The sequence below is a fragment of the Manduca sexta genome, chromosome 6, assembly GCF_014839805.1.
Source record: "Manduca sexta isolate Smith_Timp_Sample1 chromosome 6, JHU_Msex_v1.0, whole genome shotgun sequence".
Taxonomy (NCBI): Eukaryota; Metazoa; Arthropoda; class Insecta; order Lepidoptera; family Sphingidae; genus Manduca; species Manduca sexta.
This window is the reverse complement of record NC_051120.1, coordinates 1,746,848-1,773,460: the sequence shown is the minus strand read 5'-3', so window position 1 is coordinate 1,773,460 and position 26,613 is coordinate 1,746,848. Positions and strand designations below refer to the sequence as shown.

General features: G+C 34.9%; 2 protein-coding genes across 4 annotated transcripts; both read right to left on the bottom strand.

Moving 5' to 3' along the window:
- Positions 1-6,283: 6,283 nt before the first annotated feature.
- LOC115440938 (mast cell protease 1-like) lies at positions 6,284-7,374 on the bottom strand. The gene has a single exon (XM_030165462.2). The coding sequence runs from the start codon at positions 7,309-7,311 to the stop codon at positions 6,385-6,387; it is 927 nt and encodes a 308-aa protein (XP_030021322.1). The 5' UTR covers positions 7,312-7,374; the 3' UTR covers positions 6,284-6,384.
- A 3,462-nt stretch (positions 7,375-10,836) lies between these two features.
- On the bottom strand, positions 10,837-26,525 carry LOC115440912 (src substrate cortactin). 3 transcript variants are annotated; one of them, XM_030165418.2, is made up of 12 exons: positions 26,069-26,525; positions 22,587-22,726; positions 21,140-21,226; positions 20,507-20,616; positions 19,544-19,698; positions 18,245-18,410; positions 17,750-17,871; positions 16,993-17,166; positions 16,637-16,705; positions 16,010-16,393; positions 15,280-15,450; positions 10,837-14,735 (listed from the first exon to the last, which is right to left on the bottom strand). In XM_030165418.2, exons 2-12 carry the CDS (start codon positions 22,724-22,726, stop codon positions 14,652-14,654), a joined length of 1,662 nt encoding a protein of 553 aa, XP_030021278.1. In that variant the 5' UTR covers positions 26,069-26,525; the 3' UTR covers positions 10,837-14,651. The 3 variants fall into 3 exon arrangements, with proteins under 3 accessions (XP_030021278.1, XP_030021279.1, XP_030021277.1); XM_030165419.2 differs by lacking the exon at positions 26,069-26,525 and adding an exon at positions 25,779-25,994 and having other exon boundaries at positions 15,280-15,447; XM_030165417.2 differs by lacking the exon at positions 26,069-26,525 and adding an exon at positions 25,779-25,985.
- Between the last annotated feature and the right edge of the window lie 88 nt (positions 26,526-26,613).

The window sequence follows — 26,613 nt, the reverse complement described above, 5'->3', positions numbered from 1 at the left end:
TGTATTTACAAATATGTATTAACATTAAAGTAAAAATAATTGACCTAAAATTATTAGCTTCTTGGAGATATTGTTTTTTTTTTTATTTCCTTTTAATGATCTTTTTTTATCTTAAATATGAATAGTTTTTGAGTTAATAACGAAATACCTTTTTTTCATCCTAATTTGAACTATTTAACACCTTTTTGAAGTAGTTAATTGGACTATTTATCGATATGCAGCAATTATTATTTATTGAATTTGAGGCGAGTTTAAAGATTTTATGTGTAGGCGGTAATATGCTTTTATTAGAGTAATATTGAAAGGCCAACATTTTTATTGCTGCAGATGTTGTTTGAAAAGAATAAATATATCACATAAAAATGGTTTGTTAAAGAGCGCATTTTTATCAATGTTTGTATTGACACCGGTCTTACGTGGACGCATTTATCGTTAAACTGAGTCTATTGTTATGCTATTGAATTTAGAGGCATTTAAAGATTATAAGTGTAGGCGTTGATTTGAATTCTTATTACAGTAATATTTGCAAGGCTAACATTTTATTGCTGCACATGTCCAGTTTGTAAATTTTAGTTACTTTCTTTAGCCAATTATTTAGTTTTCGCAGAGTTAAAACCCAAAGTCTATAATCAACTTACAGTTATTGATTTTTTTTACCGATTTAATAGCTGCATATTATGATTGAATTTTGAATTATATAAATTACTTAAACAGTTCAGTTTATTTAATTCGTTAATTCACATAATCATAAATTATTATTCGTTTCATTATTAGAAATTATTATATTTTTTCTCAATTTTTTTTACGCTTTTATGAACATTTTATTTACTTTTTAAAGGACATGTCCGTTTTTTGTATGGGCGCTGGTTTTTTGTTTCGAATAAATTCCAACCAACCTCAAACTTATTGAATAATAATGTGCCAAAAATTAGTAACTTGGAGTCATTACAATAATAATTTTAGACCCTTCATTGATAAGAAAGAAAAGTCACGGCTGAGTAATTCATACAAATAATTTCACGATTCGTCCAAAGATATAACTACCTGTTTTTTTTTACATAAGTAAGTGTTATTATTATCATTTGCGGATTTAAAGGGAAAAATTTAAAAAATAAGAAAATTTGAAAAAAATGTTATTCGCAGTAATTATTTTCAGAGATAACTAAACAAGATTTTTGATTACTTAACTTTTTTCGGGATGCCTTCCAAATGTAATAACGTTTATATTTGCAGAGTTCATTTTAAGTGTAATATTTAAAGTAAATATTTTTTTTTAAATCTCACAATCAAATCTTTCAAATAAAATGATTTATTTCAATAGGCTCGTTTTGTGAAACAGTCGATGAGGCTCACGCACATATCGCTACGATATATAATTATCAAAAGTTAAAATCGAATATAGTAGATAATATATTTGCAACACCAACAAATAATGAGATACACATGTAAAATGAAATTTCGTAGAAAGTCCATGTAAATAAAACACATTTTTTTGTTACTTCAGTGATATGATTTAATTGTATTCATTATAAGTTTGATACGCTCAGCAGGCAGGTTGAGTAGAGTGTGCGCTCTGGATCGGTTAGCGATGGAGCTCTCATCCGTATCCTAGTGTATCCATCGAGGGACAGTGGTTCTCTGTAATACAATTAAATTATATATTAATTACTAAAATCTATTATTCTAATAATATTTTAATGTAATGACTACAGTGCCAAAATAATAAAATTTATATGGGAGCAGAACGCCAGTGCGGCCGACACAAAATACGTGGGTCAAGTACGAAATAATCCAAATTAAGTAAAAAAAAATCAGCTCTGTTTTCCATAATTGCACACATTTTATTGAGATAAAAATCCCAAATTTGCATTAAATCGGATTGTAATTCTACTTTAATTCAGTGCTACATATTATGTAGTTGTAAAAGAAACAATAATAACAGAAACCTCTGGGTTAAACTGGGTGGAACTTAAACGTCTATAAGCGGATCTTACAAACGCGCCGACATAGTTAATTACTCTAGTAAGAAATCATAATACCACTACTTAAAATCTTTAAACTCGTCTAAATTCAATAAACAATGGACGCCGCTTTCTGATAAAGGCGTCGACGTGGAACCGGGGTTAACAAAAACATAAAAAATGTCGTCCTCTAACAAAGACCCTTTTATGTGAAATCTTTACACTTTTAAACTGCACATGTGCAGCAATAAAAATGTTGGCTATGCAATATTACTGTAATAAAAACAAATTATCGCCTATCCATAAATTATTTATACTCGTCTATATTTTTGGCATTAAATAAAAATTATTAATAAAGGAGATAGAATTTCGGGCGTCGTGACTTCGTTAAATTGGAAATTTCCTCCTTATTTCTTAAATATTAATATTTTTTAAGTTATCGAAGAACCTCTTTATCCTCTTAATAACAATTGTATTTTTTAAGTGCCAATGAACACTAAAGATTATTTTCCTAGACGTCATGTTATCCAAATCGAATGAGCTATCACTCATATTTTTGGATCTTTATAATACATACATTGACACCTTTTTGAGCTTATTGACTGGACTAAAAGGCTTACCGGCCTGTCTTAATATATTCCCAACATTAAATTAGAGTTTACTATTAAAAGTCGACGGTAAAAGTTACGCTTAATGCTACTGCTGTTTCAATATCGAAAACTCTGAATTTTTAACTGAGATCAAGAAAAGATAGGTAACACCTATAACTATAGTGAGTATACCCGTCGAAGTAGTTTATTTTTGCATTGAGTACTTTTTAGTTTTCCAATTATAATTCTTTTCAATATTTTGACATTTGATTATACGTAAAGCAACTTAAATAACATACTACATAGATTACTACAAGTATGATTAATAGCACTATGTTAATTTATTGGCAAAAAAACACACCAATGATTAATCATATTTGACCCTACGATAGATAGGATAACTTAAGGATTAATATAAAATATAATAAGTAGCATATTGAAGTCTGTTTTACACAATTAAAGGAATAAGTATTCATCAAAACTCAATAATATTATAATTATATTTAAAAGAGCTTAAAAAGGTGGTCTATGTTGGCTTTAAATATAATTAATTATGATGACCAATAATTAAAAAAAAGCCATAAACCGCGATTTTCTCAAAACTGCAAAATTTTAATTATTAGTTCTCTGCGCTGACGATATTTTTCCCACGCATATTAACGTCCACTAGTTAAAATTAATATTAAAATATTATATAGTATAGTATGACTGATTTACTTACTGTAATATTTAATTCCCGGAATATATAATCCATGGTGCAGTAGTCACATGACGGGTCGGCGAATAAGTAATTAAGAGTCCAGTAAACGAACATAAGTCTACGTAGTGGCAAGATATCGGTGTCCGTAAACGAAAAAAATAATTGTGAGCAAAATACTACTGGTACTCAATAGTTGCGTGCGCGTCGTCAATCAGTAAAATACAACTAAAGTAAACAATAATAGTTATCTGCTGTTTCTTTCGCACATCTCCAAAACTGTCGTAATTGGTGAAATATGAGACAGGGGCGTGTCTAAATATCTCGGGACATTAGACCGGTCAAGCAAAATGTGTTTGGAAGTGTACTAGCACGAACTTGTCCGATTGTACATGAGAATATTCAATTATTATTTAAATAAAGTCGCTTATAAATTATCGCTGTACAAGCATAGCCTAGGGAGTACATCACCGTTAAAGTGAATTATGTATTTAGCTATTTGTATAAATAAAAAAGGTACATAATTTTTTGTAATTAGGTCTCCACAACGGATATTCCGCAATCGTACTTTCATTTAAATAAAGTTTTTAACGTTGCCAAGCGCATTCTCAGTTGCATATTACTGTATTCACTGTGTGTTACTTATTTTTATTTATGTATATTCATAGACACCTCGATGAAGACATATTGAGGGTTTGTAGAATTGTAATATTAAAGGTATTAGTACGTTGTACCAAAAAGTTTGATTTAAGGTAGTGAAACTATTGAGCTATGTATTCCGAAATGTAAATTAATTTAATATGAACCTACTTATGAATGGAAACATAAAAGAAATCACACTAATACTACAAAAGCGAAGGTTTGTAAAAATATATGAATGTTAGTTAGAAGTACCTAAACTTGCTGGACGGATTTGGATATTTGGCACTCACATAAACAGTGTGTAACTTACTCTCGTGGGAAATAATAAGTATATCTTCAAGACCATTATTTTAAAGTCTTATCTTAGGTTTCCTCTTTTAAATATTAATAATATGAAATTATTTAACATATTTTTTAATCAATTAAAGTTTTTATAATGATTTCTTATGTTTACGCGAATGTTAGACATTAAAATTAAACTATTTTTCGGATTTTGTCGCGTTTTATATATTTTTAATTTTCTCCCTACGTTACCCAGTAACTTAACAATAGCCACTAATGTACTTTACTGTTTAATTTTATTATTTTACTATAAGAAGAAACTTTATCAATACATAATGTAAAAAAACTTTGCCTATTAAAACAAAATATTATTATGTTTCTCAAATAAATTAATACATTTATAAAATAGATGGCGTTTGCGTCATAAAGATGGCGGCATGGAGACCATTGTAGCATAATCTTTTCACCAAGTAATCTGCCGTTTTTACACATGAACGCTGTTGACCGCACTTCAATGCATATATTTTGTGTACATTGTCATAAATAAATTACGCATTTCGTATACACATCATTTTCCATACAATTATTCACGTCAGATCTATGGAGATTGCATTTAAACAGCCTGTGTGGTATATGGTAAACATTTTACAATGTACTATGGAAGTAGGTTTATACTCAGAATAATAACTAAAGTTAGTTATTATGAGGGTTAATGTGTTTATTTCTTTCTTGAGAAATCTATAGAATATCATAATACTTAAAATAACATAATCCGTATCATCATCATCATCAGCCCTGTATTATATTCTGTCCCACTGTTGGGCACGGGCCTCCTCTGCTACTGAGAGAGATTAGGCCTTAGTCCACCACGCTGGCCTAGTGCGGATTGGTAGACCTCACACACCTTCGAAATTCCTATAAAGAACTTCTCAGATGTGCAGGTTTCCTCACGATGTTTTCCTTCACCATTAAAGGAAGCGATAATTCACAAAGAATACACACATAATTTTTAGAAAAGTCAGAGGTGTGTGCCTTTGGGATTTGAACCTGCGGACATTCGTCTCGGCAGTCCTTTCCACAACCAACTAGGCTAGGCGCTTGTTATAACCGAATAATATACAATATATATTTTCCGAACACATTATAATACAAATATGCATTAAGTTTACTTTAATATGGAAACTAAACCCAAGTATATTTAAAAATCTGGATTTGTAAAAGCAATTCAAAAGGGATATTTGACGTGTATTATGGGCACTTTCCGTTCTGAAAGGTTTATGTAATAATGTTGAGAGAATGTGGTGCTTAACGCATCCATTTCTTTTAATTTAAAATTGCAAAGCCGACCTCATATAACATTGTTAATATTACCGCTTTAATACTAGACTTACATTAAACTCCCGTTTCTAGAATATTAGGCCATTTATGTTTATATCATTTCTATTTTTAGCCGAAATTGTTTAATTTTGGCTAAAAATAGAAATGATATAAATAAAAAGTGTTAATGTTGTTGTTAAACTGTAATAAATACGTTTGAAATCCATTCCTTGTTTAAGGAAAAATAGAATTATATGCATTAAATTATTACTTCGTAAAGCAAGTAAGTAATATAAGCGCAACTAGTGCGTACTGTAGGGCAGCGCTCTGAGGTTCTGGGTTCGAATCCCGTGTCGGGCAAACTCATATTTAGGTTTTTCTGCTCAGTATTAGCCTGGAGTCGCGTATCTGTACCCGATATGGAAATAAGCCCGCCCCTATCACATCACGAGACCGAAAACACTTGGCGAAAAATGGGTGCCCTGGTTGCGCCTCTGCATACCCCATCGGGGACAAATGCGTCATGTGTGTTTGTTTATTTTGTAGTGCATATAGGGATCTTGCGATATCCAGAAAATTTATGGCCACCTGTAGGTTTTATTTTTGTGTTACAAAACACATATAAATATTAATTTTAGATGGAAATCGAAAACAGGGCTTCAAAAGTTTTAGTATAGAATGAGGCTGACCTCTACGTATCTAATTATTAAACCATACCAATCGAATTAAGAAATACGTTAACCCAAAACAAACTAGCGACCCACAATTACCCGTTACAAAATTAAACTCAAATAACTTTCTCAGAACTGTTTTACATAGAATAATAGAGCCCTGTTCTTATGCAAAGGAAGTCATTAATTTTTAAATTCGCTCCGACACTCGCAAAGTCTTGATCTCAATAAAACAAAAGATGTATTAAAAAGAGCAAAGCGATGTTCAACCCTGTGTTAATTTTGTTCGCGAGATCTCTTTCGAGCCAATCGTGGTATTCGGAAACTCTTGTGTACAATGTTGTTCTGTCAAAGTTCTTCCCGCTCACGACTCCTGCTAATAACTTCCTTCCTGGAACTTCTGCGGGATCTCTCGTTCCCTTGCAAGCTAATGGACCTCCAGAATCCCCCTTCGCCACGTCGGTTAACACCGAACCCGTGCAAATGAACGAGTTCATATTCATTTCCCACAATATCGAGCATTTCCACCTGGTCATGGTTTCTATTTGCGCTAAAAGTAGAATCGGTGTGACGCCAGCTCGTACACCATGCCCGATCCTTCCAAAACCAGCGGTAACACAAACGTTTAAGTAATCTGTCATCTTCCTAGCTGGTATTATAAAGTCTACATGGTCTGTGTAATTCCATTTTTCATCAACAAACACCAAAGCTATGTCATGTGACGGGAAATTAAAGTTATTGTGCAAAACGACCTTATCTATTTTTCTAAGTTGTGTCGTTTCAGTGGTGTCTGTTTTGCCAGAATGTACTAAATCACTGCGTAAATCTCCAGCAACGATGCGTAAGTTCCGCGGGTGATTTGCGTAATAAAAATCATTCTGTTCGAAACAGTGAGCCGCGGTTAATACCTTTAGCTCACCAATTATGCTTCCACCGCATAGATTCTTCCATACTGTTCGATCCTCATCAATTTTGTACGCAGGTTCTTTAAGAGACACAAGAAATGGCACCTCTCCCTTTTTAGCTGGTTCTCCATTCACTATAGTCGGTTGCACTTGATGTTTGGAGTACTTTAATGTAGTAATTATTCGATTATCATATTCACTTATTGCTGAATTAATTAATATACTGTATAATATAAATACTTTCATTACAATTTAGATTATTAGTTCGTCTATAAGTGTTTTGTTGGAACATCATGTTTTCATGTTCTGACAACGTCATTCTGATTTCATTTGTATTATGTTTCCATTTATGCAGAAGAATTACTATAATCCGAAATAGTTTGATCAATGTAAAAACGACTGCAATAATTTCGAGTCAAAACACATACAAATATTTTAGGTTATAAAATTATGCACTATAATATATCTTTTTGATGCTAGACATTACTAAAACGCTGCATCTGTTTACACTGCCAGTAATATACACCACAACCCTTAATTATATACCAACAAACCAAATAACCACTCGATCCGATTGTTATGGACCCCAAGATGCTTCAACAAATTGCGTATATCAAAGAGAATCATGACAAACGCGAGTTAAAGTTGGTAATTAAAGAGCGTAGACACCGACCAAGTTATTTTGCATAATATAGAGAGTGTTATTAAGTCATTTATGTCTTTCGTTGAAAATATATTTTCATTATGATTCTTGTTTTAATAGGAAACCAAGATTTTTGGAATATAAAATTGTAAATCTAAAATGCTGGCGCATTTTTAGTGTTACGACGAATTATTTAAGAAAATAGCTTTTTAAGTTTATTATAGTTTCTTTTTGTAGCTTACAGTTTACGTTACATTAATAAGTAGCATAATTAATTTATACTTTACAAATGTTTGAAAATAGCCTCTGGCGTAGTGGCCGAAGAGAAGCCTGTGAGATGAGAAACTTCGAGGCCTTCCCCGCACAAGTATTTTTTTTTTGTTTTTATCTTACAATGTATTCGTTTTTGATCGCGGCTCCGCGTGCGTTGTAAAGGTTTTTCGTTATAAAAGACGTGCTAAGTATATATTTTCCCGTCATAAAAAGTATGTTCTTCCCAGGATCTTAAACTATCTTTGTAACAAATATCAAAATTAGCTCAGATGTAAACCGCTAAAGTATAAAAACAGACGGAGTTACTTTCGCATTTATAAGTATGGACGTTTGTAATGCTAGATAGAAAGTCTCTCATATTCCTCGACAGTTCTTTAGACACGACTTCCAAGAATTCCTCCCACGTCATTTATAATTTTATCAAGTACTTTAATTTACTATTTCAATGGAAGAATGTTTTTAAAGTTTAACTGTAAAAACTCCTCGAATCGGACTTTGCTTGTCTTTGCATCCTTCTTTTCCATATAACTATATTTTGCCTATATTCTCATCTGAGATTCTAATCTCTTTGACTATAATTGTCTTTGGCTAAAATATGACATGGACGGATTTGTAAACAGAAGTAAACATGGATTTGAAACCCTTATATATTTAAATGAAATCACATTTATTTATCAGTTTCTTTACAATAATAATCTCTATAACATCAGATAGCAATCGAGTGATAACGACGTTGAGATATTCCAGAAACTACGTAAAACCCACCATACTTAATGGAGTTCCCGTGAAAAAGGGCGAAGTTCCTTACTTAGTGTCCATTAAAGAGTCAGTGCAGAAATTTAAGAAAAATCATTTATGGATAAACTTGTGTGGAGGCAGTATTATCGGTAGTACTAGAATATTAACAGCTGCACATTGCTTCGAAGCCAATAATTTTTATTACGCAAAAAGTCCTAGCAAATTACGCATTGTTGCCGGGAATTTGCGTAATGATCTTATACATTCTGGTTTTACGCAGACGTCAAATGCGACGCAATGGCGAAAACCTAACAAAATAGTAATTCACAATAATTTCTACTTTCCAGCAAACGACATTGCTATATTATTTGTCGATGAAGCTTGGAATTACACAAAATATGTTGATTACGTGGCGTTAGCACGAAAAAGGTTGACTATTCGGGGGATTGTTACGCCTTCGGGTTCGGTAGTAATGCGAAATTTCGCAAAATGTCTCCAGTGTTGTATATGGCGAAAATCAATGTTTTGTCGAAGATGCAGTGTAATTTTCTATGGGAAATGAATATGGATGAATTCGTGTGCAGTAATTCGGCCATGACTGACGTCAGTGATGGCGATTCCGGAGGGCCTTTATCCTGCAGGGGGACGCTAGATCCTGCAGAAAAACCTGGACGGGATTTACTTGTAGGAGTTGTAAGTGGAAAGAATTTTGACAAAACCACACTATTTACTCGAGTATGTACAATAACTGGATTAGCAGAAACGGTTTTATACAAAAATCAATCTTATTGAATAGTGTTATAAATATATTTTGTGTTGTTTTTATTATTTAACTTTCGTCTTTCAGTTAGAAACGTAGCAGTTCACCTCTGTAACATTATTTCGTATCCAGGACTTTAATTACCAGCTTGGGTTATATTACCTGCAGTCTAGATACTAAATCTGGGGCTTAGTTCGCAATGTCGTATACAAAGGCATTTTATTGCGATACAAGACAGTATGTAGTTCTTTTTTTAATAACTTTTAGTGTTTGATGCAGTCACATGTAATAATAGGGTCAATGCACTTCTTCAACGTTTAATAAAATTCTACATTCAGCGGTAATTTGAGTAAATTCTGATAAAAATATTGAGTTGTAATGATTTCCTACGTTTACGCGAATATTTAGATATTGTATTCTGGGAGAATTATAAAATAAAAAAACACGTTACAAAATTCGAAATAGTTCTATTTGAATATTAGTTCGCTTCATCTAAAACCCATTTCTATTTTATCTCTACCTTTTTTAGAAGCAAATATACAATTTCAATCTCTCACTTCCCTCAAATTTTGATTAATTTCCTTGAGGGTTTAAGATAGTCTAAAGTTCCTAAAGACTGGCTGAGCTTCATTGCGTCGTATAAAAAAATATTTTAATAGGGTATTTGACCCATTATTGTTTTTCAAATATTTACTTCATTCTAACAAAGAAAGATAGATTTAAATCCTTTAAAAAACCAACAAGTTATAAGCTTTTGAATTTCGATGATGTCAAAAACAAGAAAAGAGCAGACGACATTGTAATTACGATGCGAGCGAAAGAATGAGATGGGGCGATAACCTCACTACACGCGCACTCCTGCATATTGCAATATTTGAAACATTAATTACTGTTTACTAGCGCCCACTCCTGCACATTACAGTAAGAATTACTGTTTAATTTGTTAACTAATTTTAATGCAGTTTTCTTGTACTACTTGCTCACGCCTTTTATTCCTAAAGGCATAGGCAGAGGCGAAACTGGTGCACTCATTTTTCTCCGTGCGTATCCCTCCCATGACGTGATAGAGGGCGACCATTTCGTGCAATTCCAAACTCAGAACAGAAAAACCCAATATCCGGGATTCGAACCCAAGAAAAAGGGATATTAAGAATTTATTTAGATTTATTTGTGTTCGATTCAAACAGGCCGGCATAACCGTGTCCATTGGCGACGGTTACCACTTCTCGTCAGTCAACATTGTATATGTACGCCACTTCGCTAACCATCATCATGTAGGGGTACTTTGCCGTGGCCTATAGAATTAAAAAAATATATTTCTGGAACTGGCTATTGGTACACTATTAAAACGCAGCAGTATAGCTATAAAATATTTATTTCAATAAATCATTTCTTTATATAAAACATAGTTCGGCTATTTGATATAATGTCTTGCCTTACATTACTTGTATTTAACATTTATGTTATTAACAAACACGATACCTTTAACACCAACTACAGATTTAACTCCATTTTCACCTATTACATATTATGTTTACACCTAAGGTCTAAGACAAAATGCGCGGTAAAAAAAAACGCTCAACATTGCAACGCACGTTTCTTAAAGCGTCAAGTTATTTGCACCCTATTAAAAGTTAAAAGTAGTAAAACGAGTATCAATACAGCATCCATATTAGTGCTACATTTAAAGTTCACCAGAACTCACATAAATTACAATGGATTAAGTCTATAGTCATTTCATCCACGAAGACGCGCCCCACCACTTTTTGAATGAAGTATTGCGTGATGTCGCGGAGTAATGTGACTGATCCAAACTCTCACTCACCCTCCATGCTATCCATCATAGTGTATACACTCATGCTTCTCACGCACACTTAAGCGATTAGGGAAAGCAGTGGGACGCGTCTCAGTAAATGAAATAATCTGACTGATGTTAAGTGTGATTTCATTCGTTTTATTGTGACTATTATTATTATTGAAGCTCCTTAAAAAAGCATGTGGAGTGTTGATTTGCCCATTACAAAATTGTGCTACCCTGGTAGCAAAATAATGGAATAATTTTTAAAAGAGCAACGCTAGAGTTTCTTACCGTTCTTCTCTGGTGAGAACTGCTTTCCGAACTGGTGGTAGAGTTAATATTGACGGAATTTAAATAGTGTATAACATTATAAAGGTTCAAATATATTATTTAATTTCATGGTCTGTTACTAAAATGCTACTTTGATACAACGATCAAACGTGACGTGGCTAAAATGCGATCGTCGATGTTAAACGTATCGTGTGAATTGTCTTTTAGATAAAAAAAACGTTTATTCCGGACCAAAATTTCGACAAAATATATTCGCAACATTATTTTCTTTATAAGAATGACGATAAAAAATTAATTAATGAAATGATAGAATGAGTTATCATGAATTTACAAATGGATACTTTAAAATAAATTAAATAATTTACATTGGCACAATGCGTTTTGCGTTACAAAAATCATTTTGAATATATTTCGTCGGAATTTTTCTCGCCTAAATTAAATGAGCATTACTGTCGAATCCTAACAGATTTTGATACAGTTAAAGAGCATACATAGAAGATAAAAAAATTCGTTCCACAAACAATCTTGGTATTTAGTAATACCAAGAATTTCAAAATCTAGTTTGACCTGGATTAATTTATTCCCTACTTATTAATGAAACGAATTTAAAGGTACCAAAGGTTAAGAATTGTTCTAATAAGCATATCAGGTATACTGACAATAGGGTATTTGACTATGATTGATTTTTTAAGATGTAACAGCAATTAAACTTCTGTGAAAATAGCATTAAAATTCGATAAGAGATGAGGCAGTAATTCAATTCAAATATTGCTACGTGCAGGAGTGGGCGCGATGTGAGAATATCGTATATCCATCTCTTTCTTTCGCACGCATCCTAATCCCAATGACGTCACATCCAAGTATTTCATCCCTTTTCTGTGTTTTGATACTCAGCCCACTACCTAATTTTAATGTCATAATTTGTATATTTTTCACCAGATTTCAATGATTTCTGTTTTAGAATTTATACAACGTACTGATTTTATAAAAATTATAAATAAAAATAAGTCAAATACCCTATTAAAATTCTCAATTACAAAGAGCTACTAACATTAGAATAATTTTAACATCGAGATATCGATGGAATGTAGGGAATGGCTTCAGAGGTAGTATTTAAAGGTCCCAGCATGGAAGAGATGTTGCACTATAGTTTACACCAGCATACCGACTGAACTGCAAACTAGGTATTAACATTTCCATTCAAAACTGCAGACTGCAGGACGTGACCGCAAAAGGTGTACTGCATGCAATTTTAGCACAGTATTATTGTTAGTGGGATCAATTTGCTATATAAAAAATCGTATAAGAAAAGAACTTTGCTAGAACCTGATCCGAAAATCAAATCGGCGTTGCTGCTGCAGTCGCAGTTTAGTATGCAGCTTGCGGTCGCAGTTTGCAGTTGACTACAAAATACCACTTTGTGTTAACTGTTTTATTAACTACCATTTTAGGCGTCTGATTAAGTCTCATAACATTGTCAATTCGTTACATTAAAATCCATACATCATTAGTGAGGTTACAAGATTGATTTTTTCATAATTTTCACGTCATAAGTACGTTACTTGTTGATTTTATTATCTATATAACTTATGTACATTTAGTGGGCAACACTGGGCTGTACGGGTGACGGACTTTTGCTTCATATAGAAAAAAAAAATAAAAACTCCAAATTAGAATCTCTCTCCAGATAGAATTGTTACGATTCTAAAAAATGCTTTTAATAATCATCGGCTCTAGATATGAGTCCTTTAAGCGAATTTATAAACACTTTATATTTAACCAAGACCTAAATGCCCATATAACCCAATGTTGCCATATAATACTAAGTTTTTAAACTTATAAAAAATATAAATTTTGCGAGAAGCGTTCAATAACTTTGTCGTTAAATCTTAACATTATAACTAGCCTTTACAAAACGAGATGTAATGTAATACGTGCTACATTCTTGTAATTATTGTAATTAACACTTCACAACATTCCATAATCAACATTGATTTTTATTAATGTATTTTCTAGAAGTTTCTAGCCTCCTAGAGGCACTATTAATTAAAATTGCCTATAGTCAACATTTTACTACAGTCATATATTACTGATTTATTCAATTTGGTAGTTCGATTAAAATGTTGTAAAAATACTCGAAAATTAACAAAACATAATCGTTGTTTCGAAAAATAAATCCATTATTATAGCAAATAAATGTACGATTATTCTAATCAAAGTATTATTGTTCTAAAATGTCTGTTTCGACACTACTCAAAACAAAATAAGGGACATCACACTTAATCTCTGCTAGGTTTGATAATTCCTGTTAGGTTCTGTAAAAATTGAATTTCCATCAAAATAACGTATATTTCGCTGAATTATTCGGTCACCAACCTAACTAGAAAAAATTGGATATTTTTTCAACATCACATGAGCTCACACCTTTATTTTTAAAGTTTTATCTCTTGCATCTATCTTGTAAAAGGGATTGAATTCAGTATAATATCTCGTTATACCGTTTCATTTTCAAAGCGTTTGAATAAATATTGTTAATATAACATTTTTTTAGTTATAACGATGTATATAAAACAACTTTTGCAAGTTTAACAAGTGGGTTAAGTATTTCAAATTATTTATAGAGCCAGAAAACATCGAACAAATTCTCATATTTAAGAGCGGAGGTGAAAACTTACCATAAAGTACAGTAAACGGCACAAGTCATGAGCACAAAAAGAAGTAGGGGCGAGCGGTCTTACATAAAAATTGACAAGATTATTGTATAATGATTTCTTATGTTTACGCGAATGTTAGACATTAAAATTAAACTATTTTTAGAATTTTATCGCGGAGTTGTCGTATGGCAAGTGTAAGCCAATAGACAACGAGCATAGACTAAGGAACCAATCACATGGTTCGACATGAACTACGAACGGACCAATCACGAGTGTGCTCACGATTCGTGCCTCTATTTGCGACAAATTTAATCCCTACCCCCTTCTCTATAATATATTCAAAACCTGATGTTCCTTATTTTCTCTGGAGTAGTGTAACAATGCGCCGCATATTATTTTACGTCCGAGGAATGTTTAACTCACGCCAGCTCACTTGTCCTGCAACTGAACGTAATTCGCAGGGAACAGGCCGTAAGACCCTTTGCACAGACCTTGCCACCAACCTTCGTCGATCTGGAAAAAAGTGATTACGTTTGTAGTATCGATACTGAATCGATATCGATTTTGAAGGCATCTTAGGACAATTTTATAGAACGCCTCTTTCATTATTCAACTACAGCATTATTGGAATATTTTGTACAAAATGTAACCGAACGTAACGAATGACAGTCGATTATTTTTCGATGAACGTAAGCCTCTCCCAAAGATTTCCACGTCGACTCGTGGAAATCTGCTTGCATTCAGAGATCTACTACTATTAACTATTTAACTCCTTATTGTGGGTCTAAAACTGCGCTTACATTTATTACTCGTAACAGGGGCGTAGCGTGTCTTTCAATTAAAATTTCTGAGTTATTTTGTTCGTGGGCAATTGCGGTCAAATGATTCGACTGTCTCAGCAATTATTTAAAATATAGCATTTCAAAAGGCCTTACTAATACACGCTGTATATATCGGTGACTTATCTCGCTTATTTGGACGGACATAGCACAACAAATTACTGTATAACTATTACAAACGATGACCTTTATTAGTACGGTGATAAGTAGCAAATTACCATGACAATGTTGGTGATGATGTCATCAGGATCGAATGAGATCTCGTCTGCAGCGGCGGCTTGGTAATCGTACAGGGCACGCGCCGTGTACCCGTCCTCCTCCTCCGGGACCTCCTCGCCGCCCTCCCAACCCACGGGAGACACTACGATCGTCGGCTGCCGGGATATCTGCTGGTGGAATATTTATTTATCAAAATTAAGCCCAAATATATGTAAAAAAGAATAAAATCCTTCCATCGGTCAATGATGATTAATGCAAAATAATAATCAGATTATTACACTGAAATTTTGCGCGATAAAGTTAAAATCTGTTACCACCTGTGTAAGCATTTTACACCTTCTTGATCAGTTCAAATGTCCAGGTGTTTTGAAACAGGAGGTCCTGTAACACTGGGCTGGTTGTTCTAACGCAATTAGCTTGAAACTGGATTTCCAGAAAGGGAAAGGCGACGCGACCGCCCATAAACAGCAGAAACACCAGCCAACACCTTGAATTACAAAGCATTTGATATTCCACTGCGCTCGCCATCCTGAGACATGAGATGTTAAGTCTTATGTCCAGTATTTACACTGACTGGAATGGCCATCAAACCGGAACACAACAGTGACTACACACTGCTGCTTGGCAGAACTAGACATTGCGGTGGTACCTAGGCGGACTCTCACATATGAGAGACTTGCCACCAGTAATATCAACTCCTAAATAACTAACCTCTACACTATAACTCACCTCTTCTTTCTCCTCTTTAGGTTCTCCCACGAGCGTCACGTCGGGTAAGTTCTTAGCATCTTCTTTAGCCGGTTCCTTGCTCGGCGCCGCCTTGACTTCCACTTTCTCCTCTATCTCGCCGTAAATATGCTGTTTATCCTCAATCTCTCCATAGATGTGAGGCTCTTCTATCTCTCCATAAGTAGGTTCCGGTATTTCCCCGTAAATAGGTTCTGGAATGTTCGAGTAAGTCTGCTCCGGAATTTCCCTGTATGCTGGTTCCGGTATTTCCTTAGGCGTGGGTTCTGGAAGTTTCTGGACGTGTTTCTCTGCGGCGGGAGCGGCTACTTGTTCTGCCGGCTTTGGCGGTTCGTCTTCTTTCTCTTTCGCCACGCGATCTCTCTCCTACAGAAATCGTTATTAGTATTGGTTATGTGGTCAGTAAATATTTCTGCTAAAGCAAAATGAATTTATTAAATTAGATGGTAAAGTGTAGTTTTAATAAAATAATTGACTATATTGAAAACTGCGTCAGCAGAATAAGCTTTTTGATAGAATACAAAATAAAAATATTTTTATAGTCGTTCGCGTAAATTATGGAATCTAAAATATGCAATAACATATATATTTGGCTGAATAAAATATTACCTTTTGGGTTAAGTCGTTGTCCAGCTGTTGTCTCTGTTGTCTTATTTTCTGTACTGACTGCAGAGCTTCCTGTAAATATTAATACTATAAATGTCTGCTAATTTGTCGCAATGATCGAGACGATACTTTAAACATAATTTATAAGAATTTAGGTTCAGAATCATGTTTAGTATAATAAATAAAAAATTAACCACTCTCTTTAATTGTCTAAATTGAAAAAACAAAGCCTAATAAAAAAACAACAGACCAAATCCTCAACACATTTTTTTAAAATATAACCTGAACGAACCCTATGTTAGAGAAACACCTTATATATCTAAGCATTCATTATCTTTCTCTCTCTCTCTCTCTCTCACCTGTTCCTTCTCCTTGGCCATGTTCTCGAACTTGGCCCTGATAGACGACGGCTTCGCCCCTCCTATATCGGGCTTCTGCTTGGCGTAGTTTGTGCCGATCTTGCCGACCTCGTCGAACGCATGCGCAGACTTGTCCACGCGGTCTGTCTCCACGCCGAACTTGCCGCCGAAACCCTGACACCAAAAACGGTTTTTTTCCTTATTGCAAATCAATAACAAAACGAGCACAACGCTCACTTGATGGTAAGCGATATGACCGCCCTTAAACAATAGCAAAACCATAAAGAACTTTGAATTACAAAATATTGTACTAATTTGATAAAATATTGAACTTAATATATTTAGGCTTACATATACATACAATAAACGCTGTATAATATGTCTGGCATAGTTATGTAATTACCCCCTTATTCATAGACCTTTTTTATCTAAGGACGAAGTAAAGCTGTGATAACAAGCCTGTTTCTCAGTGCCCAACGGCACTGAGAAATAGACATAGGGCCGTTGTAATCACATTGGCTAATATTGAAATACAACAATAATAACCAATCGGTTATTATTGTTGTATTTCAATATTAGCCAATTACAACGGCCCTAGGTCTACGCACTGCGAAGACTGCCATGCCGTCAGCACTGAGAAACAGACTTGTTATCACAGCCTTACTCGGTCGTTAGATAAAAAACGTCTATGAATAAGGGGGTTAATATTTTGCTTATAAAGTTTAAGGGCACGAAGATAATTATCAATGCAAGTAACCTTCTTATGGTCGACTTGGCTGGCGTGCGCAGGCGTCTTCTCCTGGTGGTCCCAGCCCACGGCGGACGCGTCCTGTCTGTCCGTCTGCACGCCGAACTTGCCGCCGAAACCGATAGCATAGTCTGGAAACAATATACTCATGGATTTAGGGGGCGATACACTTGCACATGCACGCACACACGCATGCCCGCACGCACGTACGCACACACGCACATGCACACACATCATGTCTATCCTAGAAGGTCTAACAGAGTACCTATTTTTCCCCATACACTGACACTAACATACTTTTCCCGGTCACTATTGATAGCTTTATACCTTGTATACCATTGATTCCCAAAGTGGTCCAGATGGACGCCCAGGGGTTAACGGGAGGTTTCCTTTAATTAAAAAAAATGCTGATGACGTTCCGATCTACGCAGAATGAGCTGTGTCTTAAACTTCTCTGCTAATGGTGGCGGTATTAAGATGATTGATATTAACTCTGTTGCTTACCCTTCTGTGACTGATGCTGCTGTTTGTCTTCCCGGTGGTCCCAGCCCAGTGCGGCGGCGTCTTGCCGGTCGGCCTGGACGCCGAACTTGCCGCCGAACCCCACCGCGTAGTCTTTCTGAGACGGATGCTTCTCCACAGCCTCCTTGTGTTCCCAACCCGCCGCGCTCTGGACAAACGTTTTCCAATCAGCTCAGTTCTGGCAAATTAACTCAGTCCTAGCAGCGGCAGAAGTCCTAACTTAGCGGAGTCACGTTCAAATATAGTATCAACTATGTAATAAAATATATATCAAAAAAAAACATTTTTGTACGTGTGTCGAATGTTCTAGTGACTAGACGAGGTTTGACATTGGTTTATATCCTACCAGTAGAGACTTTCCCGGCCTCACATAAATAAGTACCTACAACTCCGGTAAGCCAGGATCAGCAGTAGCACACATTATAGCACCGAGTGGAGAAGCTCGCAGAGTATCAGGGGAAACTAATTTATCTTTATCCCGCAACGATATTATATTAATCAAATAGAAACATAGGGAGTAGTAAAAAATATTAATTATCCACTTTCCTCAATATCTTAATATCATACCAGCAGTTCTTCCAGAGGGGGAGGGGGGGGGGGGAGATTACGTATCAAATATCGGAACAAAAAAACTGTGAAACAAAACTACAAATTATTTTTGAGAATAAAAGAACACTTTGTGAATCATTTAAAAAAAAATTAGCAATTAGTAAGTAGTGTTATATATTCATGCACTTTACATACATCATATGTATATCGGCGAACTTCATGCTAAAGGCATTCTCTCCCAGTGACTAAGGATGAAATTTTTTAATAATGTAACCCGGGCCAAAAAAATACTTTAGATAACATATCGCGGCTAATTTAACAGAAAACAAAAACTGAAACAAACGTAAATAAACTTAAAAGTGAAGCCGGTAGTAATCGGGTTGTATGGACGCTTCGACACTGTTCACTCCCAGTCAACCTATGGGTGGTGCAGAGATAAATAAGGTAGCAAGGTACGTAGATAAATAAGGTAGGTGCGTAGTAAGGTAGGGAGATAAATAAGGTAGGTGTGTAGTAAGGTAGGTGTGTAGTAAGGTAGGTAGATAAATAAGGTAGGTGTGTAATAGTGTGTAGTAAGGTAGGTGTGTAGTAAGATAGGTAGATAAATAAGGTAGGTGTGTAATAGTGTGTAGTAAGGTAGATGTGTAATAAGGTAGGTAAATAAATAAGGTAGGTATGTAGTAAGGTAAGTAGAGAAATAAGGTAGGTGTGCAGTAAGGTAGCGTTGCTCACCTTATCGACCCTGTCGGTCTGCACGCCGTACTTGCCGCCGAAGCCCTGCGCGTAGTCGGTCTGCGAGACGTGTTTGTCGACCTTGCCGACGTAGTCGTGTCCGACGGCGGACGCGTCCATGCGGTCCGTCTGCACACCGAACTTGCCGCCGAAACCTGACCATCACATACGACTTTTTATAAAAAATCAACTAAACAAATATGTGTCTTTCTTATTGTGTTTAACGAGACGAGCATACCGCTCGCCTGGTGGTTAGTGATACGATCGCTCTTTAATAGTACAACAGACGCAGCTAAGTTCTTGTATTTTGGCGGTTGAGTTCAAAAAATTACACTCATATTCATTTGAAAAAAAAATAACTAGAGATTGTCAGTCTTAATAATTCTAAAACCAATCAATTTTTAGTTGAACAAACTTTATTGCGAACGTTTCCAACCCCTTATCCTCCCCTGGCTGCGCCCATGGTAACAACACCATAGAAAACTCAAAATTACAAAGTACTGAGTGACATTACACTGTACTCGTCACTCTGTAACATAATATGTTAAGTCTCATAATTCTTGATGTTTTAAGTAGAAATTACTTGATGTGATGGCGGTTCGTTTTAAACTTATTATTGAAAAGGAACCCAGTTATGGGGTTTAAGTGTGCACACTACAAATAGTTAAATTGGTTGCAATGTCTGGAATATAACAGTGCATGGACTGTTGCTTTCCGGCAAAAATAGACACAACGGTGGCATTAATGTGCCTTGTCGCATACAAGAGACCACTAATAAGACCATTAAATAAGATTCGTCCAGCCCTCAGCGCTAATTATTCTTCCATTGTCTATGGCGTTACAGCTTTGTCGACATCAAATGCGAACTTTCTTGAGACAGTAAGAGAAAGGATTGATCCTTGACGCTATAAAAAATACCAAACCGATATAAAAGTTAGTAAGTAATTATAGTTGAGGTGGTACCTTGCGCGTAGTCGGTTTGCGAGACGTGCTTTTCAGTTTTGCCGACGTAGTCGTGTCCCACGGCCGACTTGTCCATGCGGTCCGCCTGCACGCCGAACTTGCCGCCATAACTAAAGGCAAAACAATACATGGTTACACGAAATACTTTCTCGGTGACGTGGTATACTACGGTACATACATCTGCAATGTTCTCCAGAGTGATACACGGGTCGGCCTAAGTGATATTGGGTTTTTCTAAGTATAAGCCCGAGCCTGGAATTTGTGCCCGATATGGCGATAGGATCGTCGTCTATCATAACATGGGACGGAATTTACACGGATGGATATTGGACGCAACAGTTGTGATTCTACGTACCCACTTGTAGATAAAAGGCGTGCGAGCGTGTGTGTGCATATACGTGTGAATGTATGTATGCGAGTGCGTGCGGGCGTACACGTGTACGTGTGCGTGTGAGTAGAGTGTGAGTGAAAATAGTCACGCGCCTGATTGAATCCTAATACTACGCTATTTTACGACTAAGCGAGTTGATTATCCCTCGCCAGTCGACATATCTATGCCGACCTGTTTAAATAGGATATACACAGACTGAATTATAACTTAAAATTATGATTATAGAGTGTTTATGATGTTACCCATAAGAAGGTTTAGGCCCCGCTTCATATTGCTTCTTCTTCGCCAATTTGTCTGCTTCCAGCACCTCCTCTCTCAACTTATTCATGCTAGAATCAAAACAGGATAGTTAAAATCAGTAATATTAAAATTATCTTAAAGTGAAAACTACCTACAAAAATAATAAATAAACATTTTTAAATACAGTAGACCTACACTGAAGGCAGGGGCGTAGCTACTGCCTTATCAGCAGTATCAGAGATGCGGGGACCCGAACTTTAGGGGCCCCTCTTGGCCCTGAAGGGTCTCCAAAAGAATTTGATATAGGGCTCTTCTATAGCAAGCTACGCTCGCTGCTGACTGCAATCGTTTATGTCTACAGAAAGGTTGATCATATTTTCCGTAGTCCTATTATAAACAACTGGCATACAGTATTATTTTTATTATACTTTTTGGGAACATGTCTGAGTGGACATACTCAAAACTATGTATATCTATAAATTCAATTATTGATCATTCGATATAAAAGTTCGTAGTTCCAAACTTCAGCAATCAATAAATAAACTGTTATTTATCACAACCCACTATCAAACGTCGCCCACAATATCCCCTTTCCCTGCGCAATCGCACGAAACAAATAATAACAATATCATTGAACCGTTTTGTTTCAGACAGGAAGTATAAAATCAGACCGAACATTAACACATAATAGTGGTTACAATTTGTATTTCAGTATGATTAAACATTTCAATGTCCAAGTGCATTATTCAGGTAAGAATAATTGCTTTAGTGACGTAGTTTTATTGCGGCACGAATGCTGAAGTCTCGGTTTCGATTCTCTGGTTAGATAAAGTGGTATTGGGTTTTTCTACTTAGTATTAGCCCGAATTCTGTGATTGTAAAAGGCAATAAGCTCCCTAGTATATGAAACTTAGCACAGGTAGCCACCGCCTCCCCCAGGCAATTCTTGTGAGCTCCGTCTTCACACAGAATGCACGCTAATGCATGGAGGGACATTTGTCGCGGCCCAAGACACACAGTTAAGTGTGTAGACCTCTTGGTAGATAAATCGGAATAAAGGCTTGCGAACATTGCCCAACTCGGCTCATCCGAATAAGTTCCCATCCTTCCACCATTTCCCTTCCCACTCCACCACTGGCCCCTGTTGTCACCAAGCCGGGGGATTCCTGTATACCGTCCACAACACAAAAAAGGGCGATATGTTGTTTGTAGATGTCCCAAGTCTCATAACGTTTAGTAAATAATATTACAGATTACAATCTATATTTGACAAGTAATGCACTGAGTCGTTTTGCGTAGAATCAAAGCACGCTGAATTGAACCGCATGTATTTTGTAAACACGGTGATTCAACTCGGTTCCAAAAACACTCGATTCCATTCGACCTCGGGCACCTGGTCATCGATGGGCATTACATTTATTCAGGTATATAAGAAGCGCTTGTTCTTACTCAATAGCCTCGACGTTCCTGCCTCCGGGGCCCCAGCGCTGCTCGTGCTCGGTGACGTCATTCACGTAGTCGGGGTCGGTCTCCCAGTCGTCCGCCTCGGCGGGCGCAGGCGCCGTCACGTCCGTTGCTGCCTTCCACATCTGATAGAAACAATGAAACAATTAGCATTTTAGTGCTAAACATATAGCATGAGAACCATGTTCTATCCTAGGCATACTACACATCCAGCTCAGTTGCGAAAGGTGGAATTTGTCTAAAGATAACTCGATGCAAAAATATTGCCCTAGTTAACATATCGCGGCCAATTTAAAAACTTAAAAACTGAGACAAACTAGAAGGGAAGCCGGTAGGAATCAGGTTGTATGGACGCTTCGCTACTGCCAGCTTTAAAAAGATTTACAATACTCGACAGCAATAACAAAGGGTGAAGTTTTCTGAAAGGTAACTCGACACAACATGTAGCCATATAATAAGACTAAATTGCAAAATGCGGTCTGCAAATCGGTCTAATGATAATAAGATTTTACATAAATTACGAAAGGGAAGCCGGTAGGAATCGGATTATATGGACCCTTCGCCACTGCTCGACAGTAATTATTACACATTATGTGTCCAAATCCGTTAAACAACATATTTTAATTCTGTCTTCTATAAATTTAAACATTTATTTACAATATTAGTCAAATTAAGATAAGATTGACTTTAGAAAGAGCTACTACCTTATCAATGATAACTTTGGCTTCATAAAGCATAATGAAATTAAATGAAATGATTTATTTGATCCTGTAAAATGTTATACATTATTCTTCATTATTATAGATTTTGTCAATATTAATTCTACCACCAGTTCGGAAAGCAGTTCTCGCCAGAGAACTGCATAGTTAATACTACAATACTGCATAGTTAACTGTAACATGTTGTTGCTGTCTTGGCCATTTATTATCCAGTTTGGTATGTAATATTATCGGCTGAGTAGTGTACGTTCTTTCACTTGGTAGTGACACTGTTTAGTGTATGAGAACGGGGCAAACCTGTAGGTCGGAATTTGGTTTGTACAAAACAAAAGATGCTGCTTTTTAGCCTAGCAAATTATCAATTTATTTACTTTATTAGATATATTTTTTTCATTTATGTATGTTATGACTGTTAATTCTTATGTCAAAAATATAAATAATATAAAATAATATATGTAATTTGTATCAATATGAATATATGATAAAAAAAAGAAAGATAAATTATTAGTAATCAAATTCACAAGAGATACCAAATGCCATTTAGAATTTGTATCAAAATTTGTAGTTATTTAAATATGAAATTTGGAATTTGAAATGAAATCAGCTCATTTTATTACAATATTATATTTCCAATAACAAAATCCATTTATACAGGAAAACGAAACTATTAATTTACTATAATAGTATTGTGAGGAAAATTCTACACAGGCAAATTAACACAAAAATATAATACACCCGCTTTTAACTGAAATAAATAAAAATCCAAGAGTGCAGATGTTTGATAAAGAATAGCCTAATACATTAATCTAGGTCTTATAAGTACAAACAAAATATGATAAGAATAAGATATTCCCGTTAATCTTCATTAGAAAGTGAAATATCAATTTTTCAATTTAACACTGCTGGCCCACCGAGTGTGTGTCGAAATTCTGCCTTACCCTACAAAAGGAAAATTGTATGCCACAATTGTTGGTTCATGGATCTAGTAACTATATAATCAATGAGTTTTTGTCCATACAGATCGTGTAATCATGTTTAGATGTTTAGATGTTTAAATGTTTATTAAAAGTAAAAGCAGATGACATTGTAGCTAGTGTAACTACTGGAAATAATAAGACTTAAAATCTCATGTCTCAGGATGGCGAGCGCAGTGGAATACCAAACAACACTTTTGAAATCAAGGTGTTGGTTGATGTTTCTGCTGTTGATGGACGGCCGTATCGCTTACTATCAGGCAAATGGCAAGCTTGTCTTGTCATTCAAAGAAATAAAAAAAAGGTGCCAATGAATGGATTTGTTTGAAAAAGTTTTTTTTGCATCGCTGTTTGTTTCTAGTATTAACAACAGACTACTACTAATTAATTTATACTATTTTATTAAGTAAAAGTATAGTAACTCAAAATAATTAAACCTATTTTGGTCTTTGATTATATACCCTTATGGATAAAAGCCCGCAACATGATTTAACCCATTGTTTACAAATCACAATGGCTAGTGATGTAATACTGAAGCCGTTTGCTTACACAATTTGAAAATGTTTAAAAATATTGTACTTCAAAAATCCAAGGTGTACTAGGAGCATGCTTTAAACCTATATGCATATCAATACTTATATATAAAGCGGAAGAGTTGAAAGTACCAATCTCAGCACAAGCAGCCTTAATTTCACATATGCATCAACTGAAGTTTGTTATCTAATGAATATTCTATAAAATACCCTATATAGGGATGGCAAATCTATCTTAATAAAGTAAAATAATAAACTATCTATCTAAATATATAATATATTAAAAGAATGGCTTGTAATGTGCCATCCAAGAGCGGTTCTATCTATCCAAGTGCCCCTCCTATGATACAACTTTTTGTTTGGCATATTATTTGTGTGACTGAATTATTTGTCACATACCACTATGGGAATGTGTGCCATTGGTTTGCCATCCCTATCCAATAGGAAAATGATAACATGCTCTCTTACCTACATGTCTCATATTTTAGATTGTTATAATAATAAGTTATGGATGTGTGCAATAATTAACTGTCTTTATAGGCTAAGGACATGTGCCATATCTAAACATTTTACTTAAATATCTTTGCCCTACATGCATCTAAAGAAAACCTTGTTTCAAATAAATATTCAATTGATATTTGAATTAGTAAATTTGCAGCAAATGTATGTATTTCAACCTAAATACTAAATGCCTGTATTCACTAATTATACAGGAAATGCTGTTCTTTCTGCAAAGTAATAATTGAACAGTCTGATTTTACTACAATGTTAGTTTTTGAATATACATGTTATATGACATGAATGGTTCCTTTGTGGGGGGTAACTAACCACAAACTTTAATTGAAATTTCATCATGTGTTCTGTTAATATATTAAGTACTACAGTTACACGTGAAATAATAATATTTTGCTAGTATTAACTAGTGTTTTCCTATTTTAGTTGTTTACTTACCATTATTTAGAGAAAAACGTGATAGTATGACTCAATTTCACATTAATGTAACCATTATCTAATATCTATAACAGATAACATTCATACGATATTTTAGAGATAAGTATGATGAGGACCTTTACTATATTTTGTTTACTCAATTTTCAATAGGTAAAAACGAATAAACTTATTTCATAGACCATAATTTTTAAAATTTAGAACTAACTTGGAAAAGGATACTAGCCACGACCTCATTTATTGTCACGTTAAGTATATCTAACAAAATTATACGAATAAAAATGTTAACAAACCTTATGAAGCCGGTTTAATCACTGACGAAAAAATAGCACACTTTCACTGTTTATTTATTAACATAAAAACATTCCAAAAATATTTTTATTGTAAACGTTGATAGGTTGCAAAATAATTAACAACTATTCTTTATTCTAAATTATTTTTACTTAGACAATAATAGGGCGAAGCCCTAGAATGCGTCACCCAAAAAATTCAGATTTCCGAGATGTGACATTGACAGTGACAACTGACAGTGACGTTTGCGTTTTCACATTTTTTTAAGGAAATAATGTCAATCCAGTAATGTTTCCAATGGTGAACATTATACCATTTAAAAGGATCGTGGAAGAATCTTCAAAACAACCAACAAAATTATAGGTAGGTAGATGTATGTACGTGTTACGTAGATAGAATACATAGCCTGAATGTAAGATTTTATTATAAGTAATTTTTATTCGTCATAAATATTTCGATATAATTAATACGTTATATTATTAAACATTATATTATTATCCCATGAGGTGGACAGGTGACCTAATAAAAGTAACAGAATGTCGCTGGA

What these genes read in the sequence shown, in the direction of transcription:
- LOC115440938 (XM_030165462.2), bottom strand. Translation starts at nt 7,311, where the DNA reads ATGAAAGTATTTATATTATACAGTATATTAATTAATTCAGCAATAAGT.
- LOC115440912 (XM_030165417.2), bottom strand. An exon ending in GCAGCATCAGTCACAGAAGG is followed by an intron (nt 17,872 to 18,244) that starts GTAAGCAACAGA and finishes TATTGTTTCCAG; the next exon opens with ACTATGCTATCGGTTTCGGC. An exon ending in GCCAAGTCGACCATAAGAAG is followed by an intron (nt 17,167 to 17,749) that starts GTTACTTGCATT and finishes TTTTGGTGTCAG; the next exon opens with GGTTTCGGCGGCAAGTTCGG.